The following is a 14,409-nucleotide window of genomic DNA, read 5'->3' on the forward strand; positions in this document are numbered from 1 at the left end:
CGCAGACGTCTTGCGCTGTGTCCATAGTTTCACAGGGGAAAGTGCGGATTAGCGGTTGTCAATTTTTAGTACGTATGGAGCACATAAACATGCTTCAAAAAATAGAGTCTCCCGCCAAATGTAAATTGCGTTCAGTCATTCAATTTCTACATGCTGAAGGAAGCAATGCAGCCGAAAGTCATATACGAATGAGTAACGTGAACGGTAAAGAGTTCATGAGTGATAGCAAAGTGCGGGAATGGAACAGGAACTTTGATGCTGGACGCACAGACGTTCATGATGCAGGAAGCCAGGAAAGGAAATCAGTGTCAACCGATAATCTTGTTTAGCGCGTGGATCAGGCGATTCGCGGAGATCATCGATTCTCAATTTCTGGGTTGAGTGAATTGCTTCCGGAAACTTTTCGGTCAGCTCTCTATATCATTGTGAGTGAAAGACTCGAGTACCGCAAACTCTGCGCGAGATGGATTCCCAAGATGCTGTCTGACCATCACAAAACTCAACGAATGGGCGCCGCATTAACCTTCCTCCAGCTCTATCATCACGACGGAGATGAGTTTTTGGACAAAATTGTCACAGGAGATGAGACATGGGTCCATTATAAAACTGAAGAAATGAAAGAGAAATCCAAACAGTGGATGCATTCTTACTCCCCCAGTCGCAAACCAGTGAAGTTCAAGCACACGTTCTCCACCAAAAAGTGTATGGCTACAGTGTTCTGGGACAGTAAAGGTGTTCTCTTGGTGGAATTTATGCCACGTGGAGCAACGGCTCACTACAGCTTCGTACAGCAAGACTATTCAACGTCTTTGAAGGGCAATTCAGAACAAGAGAAGAGGAATATTGTCGTGTCCTTCTTCATGATAATGCGCTGCCGCACACTGCAGTTGCAACAACGATCCTCCTTCAGAGTTTTGGATGGGAAGTTTTTGATCACCCACCATACAGTCCTGACTTGGCTCACCCAGATTTTCATATCTTTGCTCACATGAAACGCTGGCTAGGAGGACAAACTTTTGCCTCAGACAATGAACTGCAAACCAGCGCACAGAATTGGCTGAAAACACAGACGGCTGCTTTCTATGATGAATGTATTTAAAACTTGATACCACGCTACGACAAATGTATGAATCGAAACGACGATTATGTCGAAAATTAGCTTAATGTTGTAACATTGTTCCATATAAAATTTTCTTGATTCTGGCTGTGATTTTCTTCTAGCGACCAATCGGACCTTGATCGGAAATAACCCTCGTATTAACAAAAACTTGGAAATCACGGTAACAAGATCCAGAGTTTGGTGATTACGAGTCACGGTGTGAAAAATCATGGATTTTTAAATGTTTAATATGGGATTGTCAGAACAAAAGTTTGTTATAAAGTGATTATCCAAATTTGAAATTTTCGAACTGCAACAGTATTCCTATCAGTGGAAATCTGTAATAATAGCTGTTTAAAGCAAAATGTGATCGACAAAACCAAGTAGACAACATAAGTGGCCCAAATTGAGTGCATCAAAAAATGATTCTTCAAATGCTAGATTCAAAATTCCCCCCACAAGACAAAGTAGTACTTAAAAATCAAAATTAATTCAATATTAATCAAGCTAATTAGGAATACCCTCTTCAACATCGACCTCAACTGTTGCTATGACACCCTTTATTCCGAAAAAGTAGGAGATGTGGCCAGGGCTGTGCTCCATGCCTTCGGTCCCATTTGACTTATACTTTTCTGCACTTGTCAAACGACAATAACAACAACAGGAATAACTGCAAAAATAGCCGTTGACAAACCATGTAAAAAAGTGACTCCTCAAATGCGTAATTCGAAATCAACGTACATTATAATGTGGGCATTTTAAAACCTATGATTCAATTTGTTGCAATATCTGCCAAAAATTTCATATTCGTAGAAAAAAATGGTTTAAGTTTGGAATTTATCAGAAAATTGATGGTAGCTCAAAACCATGCAGTATGTCCAGTATGTAGTGTATCTACCACTATTAAAATAGAATTCCAATTCACTAGTATATATTAGACATGTTAACTCGATTTCAGGCTGGGGTGCCTTTTCATAGATGAAGGTTAGCATGGTTGTTAACTACTCATTCCACAAGAACATTAAAGTAAAATTGCATAAATTTAAGAAAAAAATTTATTCATTTTTATATATTTAAACGGCCATGATAAATTAATTTTTGTTTGCTGCATAGTTGAGTTTGAAAGGGATGTAATGACATTTTTTCGCTTTTTTTTCCTTAAGCAGTGTGTTTTATGCATGTAATAAAATGTTAAGAATTAAGAATAAAACTTTGCTTAAATTTTATATAAAGTTCTTTTTCCTTTGAATAGAACAATATTTTTTATAAAATTTCCCACGGCGTAAAAAATATATAAACATGTATATGCATAGCTGTATATGCATAACTGCCAACTCTACTGAATTTTGCCAGTTTCTACTGGTTTACTAAAATTCTCCTGGTTTTTGTACATTTTAGAAAATTCCCTAAAATTGAGTAAGTTTCCTAAAAAAATCCCTATTGAAATAGATTTTTTGCACAGATTATTGCTTGAATAATTAAATAAGTATTACTTATACATAAAGTGAACCTCACTTATTAAAAATCAGTTCAAAACTTTCTTTGTTCTAAAATGTTCAGTTTATTTTTTATTCAGAACTCTCTTTTTAAATTAATTAAAACAAATCGTAACTATCTTTGAGGAATTAAATGCCTATCAGTATTCGAAATTATGAGTAAACATAATGCATAACATTTCACGTGTGTTGAATGTCAATCATAACTGGAAATTATTGCAGTTTTTCTATTTTTATGACTCCTTAAAATTCCCTATGTGTAAAATATTTAGTACATCATTCAACAGTTATCTACTGGATGTTTTCCTATCCATGTTGGCAGCTATGTGTATATACACTCTATAACAAAAAAATCGACGCACCAAGAAGCAATCATCCGATTGCTTTGAAATTTCGTATGCTTTGAACAGATATGGCTGGAATGATGCCGACAGGGGAAGTATAGTCTTTAGTGACGAATCCCGCTTCTAACTGTGTCCTGACGATCATCGAAGACGTGTTTAGAGACGTACAGGGCAGAGGGGGATCCTGCCTTCACTATTGCACGCCACACCGGTCCTCAACAAGACATTATGGTCTGGGGTGCCATTTTCTTTGACAGCCGGACCCCTTTGGTCGTCATTAGAGGTACACTTACTGCACAGCGGTACGTCGACGACATCCTAAGACCTGTTTTGCTACCGTTCCTTTTGCAGCGCCCTGGGCTGGTTTTTCAGCAGGAGAATGCCAGACCACATACGGCACGTGTTGCTATGAACTGTCGGCAAGCTTGTCAAACTCTTCCTTGGCCTGCCAGATCACCAGATCTCTCTCCCATCAAGCATGTCTGGGATATGATGGGAAGGCGATTGCATCTGACACGGAATGTTGATGACCTCGTTCAACAATTGGATCGAATTTGGCAGGAAATACCGCAAGAGACCATCCGGGACTTTATCAGTCTATGCCACGCCATGTGGCAGCTTGTATCCAGGCTAGAGGCGGGTCAACACCTTATTGAACTTGTTACTGTAACTCTGCAATAAATTATCCAATTATTCTGAAATTTTAATTATTAACTATTCTGTACATTGTCTTCCTATCCACCAATTTTCGTTTCAATCGGACAACTCCTTCTTGGTGCGTCAATTTTTTTTTTGTTATAGAGTGTATATTAAAGGACTTAACATATATTATCAGTTAAAACTTCAAAATCTTTGACTCCTTTGATTTTTGTTGTATGAACCCTGTTTGAAGGTGTGTTCAACTTTAAACTGTCCTAGGCCAATTATCTTCTTCTAATTTCTTTTTCCTTATTAATTACAGTGCCCTGTTTCATAAATTTTTTATTTCTTAGGTTCAAAGTTGTGTTGGAGTCGATAGATGAGTTCGCACTAGATTTCCCCATGATAAGGGAGTACATTGGAGAGATCCTTGAGCCTATTCTAGAAGATAATAAATTTACTCTAGATGTTCTTAAAGATGTCCTAAAACCTTGTATTCCTTCCCAGACAGCTGGACTGTTGGTATCAGCAACCCTGCATTGTGCAGCTGAAAGAAAAGTTAGCAATTTGTTTTCTTGTTATCCAATTTTTTTTTCCCTCTGTTTTATATAGAATAAGTCTTTTTCTTCCATTTTTTTACGGTTGATAATTCCACATCGCGAGTGCAAGTCTCCGTCTTTCGAAAATGTCCGCAGACAGATGTAAGACAGAAGCAAAAAGTGACTCGAGGACGAAAGAATTAACAAAAATGTCTGTGAGCAAAATATTCTTTTTTTCTGTTCTTAAAAAAATTATTTTTCAGTACTGACTATATAAAACAAGGAACAACACAAAGTGATACTTTCCAAACACCAGTGAAGTGATACGCAATTCTTTTACTCTTTTTTTCTATGCAAATTCAACAACCATCGTATACACAATCGCACAAAACACGGGTGCAGTCCCATAATCCAAAAAAAAAAACTCCCAAAACAAAACTTGGCAAACTTCCAATCACAACAGATTATTATTACTTTATTTTTCTTCTTCCGGACGAGTAAAAACGTGATAAAACAAAACGATCCTGTTACGCCCGAGTTTTCTCGGGATAATAAATATTTGCAATATATACATACCCGAGTTAACTCGGGATAATCAGGGAAGGGGTTACGTAATCACCTCTAGGCACTCTTGATAAACAAGAATTATAAGGGGTGATCAAATGAAAAGGTACGAAACGACGTAAGAACGTAACAGTTAAATATTTGCATATTCCGCTTTGGGAGAACGTAGCGAGACATCTCGGGATGCGATTGGAGTCTCTGACTGGGATCGGAGCATGCGCGCGTGCCCGCATGAGCAGGAGAGAGCAGAGGCTCTTATCAAAAGCGGCTTCCAAATGATGCGGTCGTCCGTATGAGGACTGGATGGCGTTCGCGTTGCAAAATTCGACGATTGAGGAGCAGCGAGGTGTTATCCGATTTCTTCGAGCACAGAAAAACCATTAACTCTAATGTGTACTGTGAGACACTCTGACGCCTACGCAGGTCCATCAGGAACAAAAGACCGGGGCTGCTCACGGAGGGTGTGGTTCTGCTCCATGATAACGCGCTTCCACACGTCTCCAGACTCACACACATGGAACTGGCCAAGTTCAAGTGGGAGACGTTGGACCATCCGCCCTACAATCCGGAATAGTCGCCCTGAGATTTCCATGTGTTTGATCCACTGAAGAAACACCTGAAAGGGAAGCTCTTCAACTCGGACGACATACTCAAGGATGCTGTGAAGGACTGGGTCTCGTCACGACCACAGGAATTCTGGGAACAATTAATCCTGCGGCTTGTTCATCAGTGGGATCGCTGTGCTCAGGCCTATGGTGTATATTTTGAAAAAAGTCTACATTTGTATCCACCGTGTCGTTTCGTACCTTTTCATTTGATCACCCCTTGTACATTCTAAATCCATGTTGTGTTTCGGTGGTTGAGTTAGCTGTTGCTACCTATTTTATATGGTTTTTAAAATTTTGATATTACAATATGAAATCTGCATTGCTCAGAACATTCCTTTGGTAAGATGATATATGAAATCTACTTTATTATTGAATAAAACATGAACAGTTATAAGTTTCAAAGTGAAGACTGGATTGTTGCTCCTAGAATGGTATAATGATTAAACTTCAAAATTTAAGATGCACATGCCACATTTGAATCTTGTGTAGATATGGCCTCATAACTACGCAACGGGTGAATTATTAGGTATATGGAATATTACCAAGGGCGCCGCCAGCGGGGTGCAAGAGGGTGCACTTGCACCCCCCTGGCTTTTTTTTCAAACAATTAAAGAGATACAGAAAAACAATTTTGCTATAAAAAAATTTTATTGAAAATATTTTTATTCAAAAACAAATACTTAAGTAATTGTTGAAACATAACAATTAAAATATTGTTTAATCAAACAAGAATTGTAATCGTCTTGTTTGCTGTCCAAATCTGTTTATAAATTTTTCAATGAATTCTGAGTCATCTTTGATTCTTTTCTAATGCACACTGAGCATGCACAAATTTGGCAGATATCTGTTTTTTTATTTATTTATTTATTTCCTATGAGCTGCACAATCAGTCTTCCCGATGAGCAGATCTAGTGCGTTCTTCAGAAGTGGTATCCACTCTTTCAGGACAAGCACAATGGGTGAGATACCGTTGGCCATGTTATTTGGCAGATATCTGAGCTACATATTTAAATTTCATTTAATAAAATATAAATAATATTATATTTTTTATTAGTTATTTACTTTAACAAAGGAGTATAACACAAACTGACTTCTCACAACTGTAAAACTTCATCAGCACAATAAATACCAAAGTTAAACGTGCACAAACACGTTAGTATACGAAACTACTGTTTGTAGTTATTTGTGTTTCAAAGTTAGTAGCTAAGCCAGCGCCATCAATACAGTTTCTCGTGGCAAAATTTGTACAAGTATGTATCTTGTACCTTGTAAAAAATTAACAGATGAAAGTATATGTAATAACAGGGTATTTTTTAAAAAAAAAAATTTTTGGGGGGGGGGGGTAGTTTGTTAGAGGGTTGCACCCCCTTTTATATTATTCTGCCGGCTCCCTTGAATATTACAGTATCTGATATGTTTTGTGGTTGGCGCATTTTGTTTCAGAATTCCTGAAAGTGAGAAAGTCTGTCATTTATTTTCACTCTCACACTTCAGCTAAATTTACTAGATTTTTAGCAACTGCAAATTGCTACAACAATTAAATTTGGTTATCCAAAATAGGCTTCCCAATGGTCACTTGAGGTTTTATTGTAGTGATGAATACTTTGTTAGCTTGGGATGAAGAAAGTTAACTAAAATTTATAAATCAGTGGCTTTGTCTTAAAGAAATTGTTTCTATTTGTTCTCAATTGGATTTAAGAAATGTGCCCAAATTAGCTTTAGGTTAATCAATCATTGAAATTTCTTTGATCAGGGAACTATCAAACTTGGACAGCTCTGGCGGGAATCTAAGCTACAGTGGACGGACTTTTTAGGAGATGATGCTAAAGTAGATGAATTTATTCTAAAGCATGTACGTAGTGTTGGTTTTAATAAACAAGTGTCAAAAGAAACATTTTGAAATTGTATAGTTATGATTTATTACTTTCTTTTAGAAATTGGAATTCACGATTTGTCCTACTAAAGTAAAGCCTACCACGTCAATGTCAATTGAAGAGATTAGAAAGAATCTCCTTGATTTGCTTGAAAAAACTGACGAAAGTGAAGAAATATTTTATTGGATAGATGTAAGTTGATGTATTTTGTTTTTTAATTTTAAAATAAGACAATAAAAGATTCATAATGTGTAAAGGAAGAAATAAGTCCAGCTAAATATTATTTGTTAATTTATACATGTATATTGTTTATTCTTTGTGATATGTTGCTTAATATAATTAACTTTTTGAATAATAACAACAAAAAAGCAGTGAAGTGTAGCGGAACAATATTGACTATTCATTAATTAATACAATTTTTAATCGGGTCTTTTTTAATTGCAAGAGAAAGGTGAAATAAATAGCTTTATATATTTTGCAACCTTCTAAATAACATTTCATTTTTTTAGAAGGGGGGGACCCTTGTATTAGTTAGTTTTATTAAATTATGAATATGAAGTTTGTTAACATAAAATGTGCATTTTCATTGAAAATCATTGATAGTATTAAAGTGTAGAAATCTATTCAAATGAGAACTTTAATGTTTTAACATATAATATTGAAAACTAAAAATTAAAAGGTTTTCTTATATTTAAACAATTAACTAATTTAAATTTTGGTGATATTTTCATAGTTTTATAAATATTCTCATGGCATAAAAATGATCACTGTTTTTGGAAATGCCCAAATATATTTGAAATGTTTTTTAAATTTTCTTTGAAAAATTTTATTTTGTGTATGTATGTTTTGCTTTTGGTTTAGAAAATTGCAAATGTTTACAAGACCTTCAAAAATATGTGCTATAATTTTAAATAACTTGATTCCGAAATTAGCCATGTTTCTCCAGTTTTTCCATCAGAACTGTCTGTTTTTTTTTTGTTTGTTTTTTCTTTGTTTTTTTTGACTGAAGAAAAAGTGTTACAATATCTGATAAATAAGATTAAAAGTACTTTCAAAAATTTCTATCAAGCAAATTGGTTTCTTTATTAAATCATTTGCTTGACTTTGACTACCTAATACCAAAAAAATGCATTTTCATGTACTCATTTATTTTTCAGTATTTATTTGTTTCTTTAAATTATTTATGCTTTCTATTGATTTTTATTATGCACTCTATTTTAATGTTACACTATTTTTTCCGATAATCAAGCTCTGTTCATCCTTTCTTGACTGACTTTTTCTGCTTTTTATTTCCCTCTTATAAATCTGTGCTCAAATGGTTTAATTTTTTGCAGGTCAATGTATCTGAATGTACAGAACCTAAATTTATCCGTGCCTTGGTGTCTGCTGTGCATGAAAATGCCATAAAAGGTATTTATTTTTACTATACATGCCCCTTCTATTCTAATTTTCTTTTTGAAAACTTGATTTTAAAAAAAAAAATTTTAGATACTACTTCTGGGTGTGAATTAGATGTTACGAAATTGAGAAAAAGGATATCTATACTAACACGGTACATAGATCATAATGAAAATCTAGAACTTCAAGCTTTATATGCTGTTCAGTCACTATTGAATCAACTAAATCAACCTAAAGGTAATTCATTCATCCACTTACATGGCGATTTTATGACATATATCTTGTAATCTCATAGTCTCTAAAGTTTTATAAAAACTTCATAAGAGACTACGAAAACTTTGCCTCGCAAGATTTTGTATATTACAAATTATTATGTTATGCATTTTTTTTTCAATTTAGTTTAAATCTAACTTTGATTATTGAATAACATATCGTTTGATATTTTTACGTTGAAATATTTCTCTGCCATGCTTCCCAAGTCTCCTGTTTTTTAACGAAGACTCCTGTATTTTATGACTGTCTCCTGTTTAGCTGTATATTCTTAAACTTCTCCACATTTGAAGAAACTCTATAATAAAATAAAAACGACGGTAAAATATCCGCTGGTGGCAAAAATACATCTCTTATTCCTCAACAGATAGTATGGTGCTATTGCCAGTACTGCAGCATGTTGAGTGTTTACAGTTTGAGTAATTATTAATAATCGTTTAAAAAAATCTTTAGATTAAAATTTATATACATATTTCTTACTTTGCTATATGTAAGAGCTTATATTTCCAATTTTGAATTTCTCTTTCTGACTTGCATGATGTATCAAAACTGAACTTGTAGCCTAAAAATGTCCCTAATAAAATCTTTGTTATTTTATTTCTCCCCTGTTGGCAGGTGTGCTTTTGCACAGGCATTTGGCTGATCAGGGAAGTAAAGTCCATTGGTGAAAACTTTCAACATATGTCGTTCGGGGATACATTTTGCGTTTTTAAGTTGAAAAGATTGTCGATAATCAGTTCAAAAATTATGTCTGCCTCAGTTTTTTTTACATCAGAATGGCCTTTTCCTCATGGAGAAAACTCAAGAGTTTTATACCAATGAGTAGCGACATTGAACGAGTAGGTGCAGTTTTTTCCAAGGGTTTTTTTCTTTTAACGATACTACTTTACTGTCTTATGCCATACGACAACATTATTATAGTCCTCCGGGATGTTTCCCAGACCGTCGCTAGTGCGACGTAAGTACAGCTCTAGTGCGACGTAAATTAACAACAACAACAACATTATTATAGTTCTTCCCATTAACTCAGCTTTTCGTATAAGACGATCAGATTTTGCTTTGATATCCCTTAGAGTTTAGCAGTCCAAAATCACTTATATACCATCTTGAGTTTTCCTCTTGGAATATTTCTCTGGGGAGAATGGGTGATACATTTGTCAAATTTTTTTAATAAATATGGATAGATGGACCGAAAGTTCATTGAAACTTTTCATTCAAAATGAGAGAAAAACCTTTCCAGTTTGCCTTTCGAAAATTCCATGACGCTTTCTTTGATGCCTTTCTGCATATCTTGAGGTTTTAATAGCAATTGTGGTGACAATTTATGTGTGGCAAGACCCAGAGATGAAAAATTCTATAGCATAAATATAGTCTCTTATTTTGTTGACATTTTCCTGTATGCAGTCGGGTATTTTTATTATGGGGGAACGCTGCTTGATACTTTCTTCCTATGAAATAAAAGCATTGTTATAGGGTTGTCACAGGTGACTAAAATAGGGCTATTTGCAACTATTTTCAGCCTGAGGCGGCTGGCAACTTTTATTGCCTGAAAAGGTCAAAAAAAAAAAAAAAAAAACTATTTTCAGGAAAAGGAGACTATTGGGAGAATTTTAAATTTTTTTTAGCATAAATTGGGTTGACAACCTGCGGCCCACAGTAGCTTCTGAACAGAATTTTTTTTTTTTTTTTCAAAAATAAAAAAATGTTTAATTGCAAATTTCAGTCATCGCTTTTTAATGCGCTTAATTTGCACAGATTCCATTGTAAATCTATTTTTTTTCTCAATCGCCTTTTCTGCGGTTATTGCTATGAAATTCTGCATGATTTTAAAAATAAAAAAAATTTTAAAGATTAACCAATTTCAGATTAATTTCAGATTAACAAATAATTGATTTAGAAAAAAGAAAATAATATATATATATATATATATATATATATATATATATATATATATATATATATATATATATATATATATATATATATATATATATATATATATATATATTCTTTTTTCTTTTTTTTTTCTAAATCAATTATTGGTTAATCTGAATTTTTTTTAGAAAAAGTATGCTTTTTCAACGAAAAAGTCTTTTTTTCTCTAATATACTAAAATATATTCTAGTAATTAAAAATATTTAATTTAATGCTAGCACTAACGTTTATATAAAAATTATCATATTTTCTAACAACTTGACTAAATAGATCATGGTATATGACAATTAAGCCATTTAATAAAATTTTAAGTCATATAATTGAAAAAATTTTCTTATTTAGGCAACTATTTTGTTCATTTTTTTATGTGGAAATCATAGTCTTTGACAAATATGTTATTTAAATTTTTATTTTGTTGAAGGAATTTATATTTTACAATCCTTGCTAATGAAGCAATTTTTTCTTATATTTTAGGAATTCTAAGACAGATTTTCGACATCCTCTACGACGATGATGTTATCACCGAAGAATCGTTTAAAAACTGGGAACAAAGTGATGACATAAACGAAGTGGAAGGCAAAGGCGTAGCATTACATTCTGTCAAATCCTTTTTCACTTGGCTAAAGGAAACAGATTCTGGTGATTCTGTGACTGATGAATGACGATTCTTATGCTCTAAATTATTTTACTTAGATAAAGACTCGAAAGCAGTTATTTTGTGTATGACGCAAACTTATGTAATGAATCCTGATGCGACTAAGGAATCAGTTGGATCTCTATTCCGAGTTTACTGTAGGAAAAATGAATTGTCTGTGCAATTTAAACAAAGTTATCCCCCGTTTTGTAAATTAAAGAAACATTTGCAGCGTCTGGTGCATCTTATAAAAAGAAAAATATTCCTTTTGTTATTGAATGATTGACTTGTGCATGTGTTTAAAAGGGTGCAAGTTTTATCTTGTTTATTTATATTTAATGTGAACAATTGCTTCTGATGCTGGGATGGTCACGTGACTTTCTTCTTAAAAAGCCGTGTCGGCCGTTTCATTGGTTTTGATCCGTAATAAATGATGAGAACCACTGAAAAAGAAAGACCCGGTTATTTTTAAGACATGAAAAGATTTTAGTTTTCTTTAAATTATGTAAAATGACACATTGTACATACCTGCCATTAAATAGGCTAATTTGTGAATTTTTAATTTTTCTTAAAATTGTGCATGTTGTCTCAAGGTTATGCCTTTAATTATTTTTTTCGGCCATTTTGCTCAAGTTAAGTATCTGTTTATTTCTGTAGAGGCATAGAGGGGGGTTTGGGTCAACCATATTATTTAAACTCTTAAATTTGTTACCTGGCATTCTTTTTGTCCAAACTGTTAAGTCTATTTGCCGATCTCGAATTTTGATACTGTTTTTATGCTGAAAATGAAATAAACTTTGTAAAAGATAAGAATACATAGAAGCAGTACTGTTCCTACTGGTGGTTAATGTAATTTTTTTTAAAACGAAATAAAAAAGTGTATAATCACATACTTAACAGCATACTGCCACGATGAAATAATGAGAAGCTGAGATATATACCACAAATAATTTAATTTCAGACTACTATGTCAATTGTATTTCTACTTCATATTGTGATATCAAATTTTTTAAAAAAAAAAAAAAAAAAAAAAAAGGATTGTAAATTAAGTAGCCGCAGTTTTGTGCAGAGTATTTTCTTTCTGGATATGACATTAGATTAAAAGTTTATGTAAGTACTTCTGTGACATATTTATTATAAATTCAATCCAACTAGAGAATACAACAAAAAAAATTTTTTTCGTCTGTAGAAAGCCAGATCATTTTTAACTTTCTGCAGTATGTATTGAGAAATAGCAGCAATATATATATATATATATATATATATATATATATATATATATATATATATATATATATATATATATATATATAATACAAAAATTATAAATACTTTTGTATTAATAAAAGCATTAAAACTCTTTTCATAAAATGTCTTTGGTAAAGAATAGATGTAAAGATATTCTATTTTGGAACTCAAGGCTGAAAACATACCATTGAATTATAATTAGATTTATATTTCAAAGGAGTTATTTTTAGAAGCCTTCCCTCCTTCACTTCCATATTAGGAAGCATTAAATGATTTTCGTTAATAAGTAGGGTTACAAGGTATGCGACGATTGAGCCTTTTCACCTCCTTTTCTATTAGTATAATCCAGGAGCGACTGTTTTCGCATGTCTCTTGCTGTATAATGTATTCCATGTAAGAAGTGCAGGATATATATATATATATATATATATATATATATATATATATATATATATATATATATATATATATATATATATATATATATATATATATATATATATATATATATACATAATGTTTTATACGTAGACTGAAAAATGAAAATTTTGTATTGCTAAAAATAATTCTGAAAACTTGAGAATTTTTAATTGTGTTTGCTTATTTTCTTAGTGTTATGTTTTAATTTGGGCAAAAGAAGAAAAAAAAACTTATTTCAGTTTCTTTGTAGTAAAATATTGATTTTTTGTAGTTCATCCACGAGTAGATGTTATCTAAAAGCAGGCGTGGTTGTATTCCGGATGTACACCGGAATTTCAGGGTTTTTTTTTGTATCATCTTTCCAGGTCTAAAAACTAGGAACGGGGCATGTGATTTTTCACAAATTCCGCGTATCTAAGGACCATTGATTCGCGGAAGTCCACTGTTCAAAATTTATAATTCAACGAAAGTTCCACCGATTAAAATTTATTTGAAACTTTCGGTAAATCGTGTTAACTAGACGCTTCCATAAATATTATTCCGCCGTTAATTTGATAAAGGCGTCAATTTCAACATTTGAAACCGCACCAGAATCTGTTAATATCGCGATTCATATCCCGCGACTTTAATATCAAACATCGATAGTCGAATTTACCTGTATTAATATTTTGTCTTTGATTTGAGTTTGCAGGTTTGCGTGGCTCGTATTACGAGATATTGTTGATCGGATTTTCAGATAAATGACAACAAAAAGAATAAATTGCGGATTAATAATTAATGCGTTTATTTTTAGCAGCGCATTGGACTGTCTCTGTAGACGCAATGAAACCAACTAAGAAGTAACTTTTATTGTTTTAATAAATGTAGGTGGCGCTACTCAACATACCGGGCTTCAACGTACCGGGCCACCGGCCACCTTGAAACATAGTTTGAAAATTTACACATAATTTGACAAAAATAAAATTAAACTATATGCATCTAATAAAAGATAGTTACAGAAAACTAATACAAGATACATGAAATTAAAAATATAAACAGATGTATAGATTCCTTGATATAAACCGGATAACTATAACACAAAACAAAAAGAAAAGTCTAAAATAAAGAGAGTTAATCAGTCAATAGATAAAACTGACAGTTTGTGAATTGGTCTTTTATAAGTTCCAGTCTCAGTTTTGACACTGACAACTCTTACCTTAGCGTTCAAAGGGATCATCCGACACAGGACACAAAGGACGAGAGTTCAAGCAGGATTCGAGTTGTGCAATAAGAGTTAAAAACTCTTCAAGTGTCAATTTATGATCACCAATTGTTCTTTTCAAATGCGATTTTGTGGATTTC

General features: G+C 33.0%; 1 protein-coding gene across 4 annotated transcripts in view; it reads left to right on the top strand.

Moving 5' to 3' along the window:
• LOC147815969 (eukaryotic translation initiation factor 4 gamma 3-like) overlaps nt 1-12,300 on the top strand; it is a 57,099-nt gene extending 44,799 nt beyond the window's left edge. For 2 of the 4 annotated variants that reach the window (XM_087157931.1, XM_087157930.1), the window contains 6 exons: nt 3,932-4,136; nt 7,043-7,141; nt 7,224-7,355; nt 8,498-8,573; nt 8,652-8,798; nt 11,241-12,300. In XM_087157931.1, coding sequence (XP_087014057.1) covers nt 3,932-4,136; nt 7,043-7,141; nt 7,224-7,355; nt 8,498-8,573; nt 8,652-8,798; nt 11,241-11,428 — 847 coding nt within the window. In that variant the 3' untranslated portion in view covers nt 11,429-12,300. The remainder of the gene's footprint in view (nt 1-3,931; nt 4,137-7,042; nt 7,142-7,223; nt 7,356-8,497; nt 8,574-8,651; nt 8,799-11,240) is intronic. The other 2 variants (XM_087157933.1, XM_087157932.1) reach the window with 1 other exon arrangement.
• Nucleotides 12,301-14,409: the final 2,109 nt, after the last annotated feature.

Source organism: Parasteatoda tepidariorum, chromosome 2 (genome assembly GCF_982258835.1).
Source record: "Parasteatoda tepidariorum strain Cologne lab strain chromosome 2, Ptep-v5.0, whole genome shotgun sequence".
Taxonomy (NCBI): domain Eukaryota; kingdom Metazoa; phylum Arthropoda; class Arachnida; order Araneae; family Theridiidae; genus Parasteatoda; species Parasteatoda tepidariorum.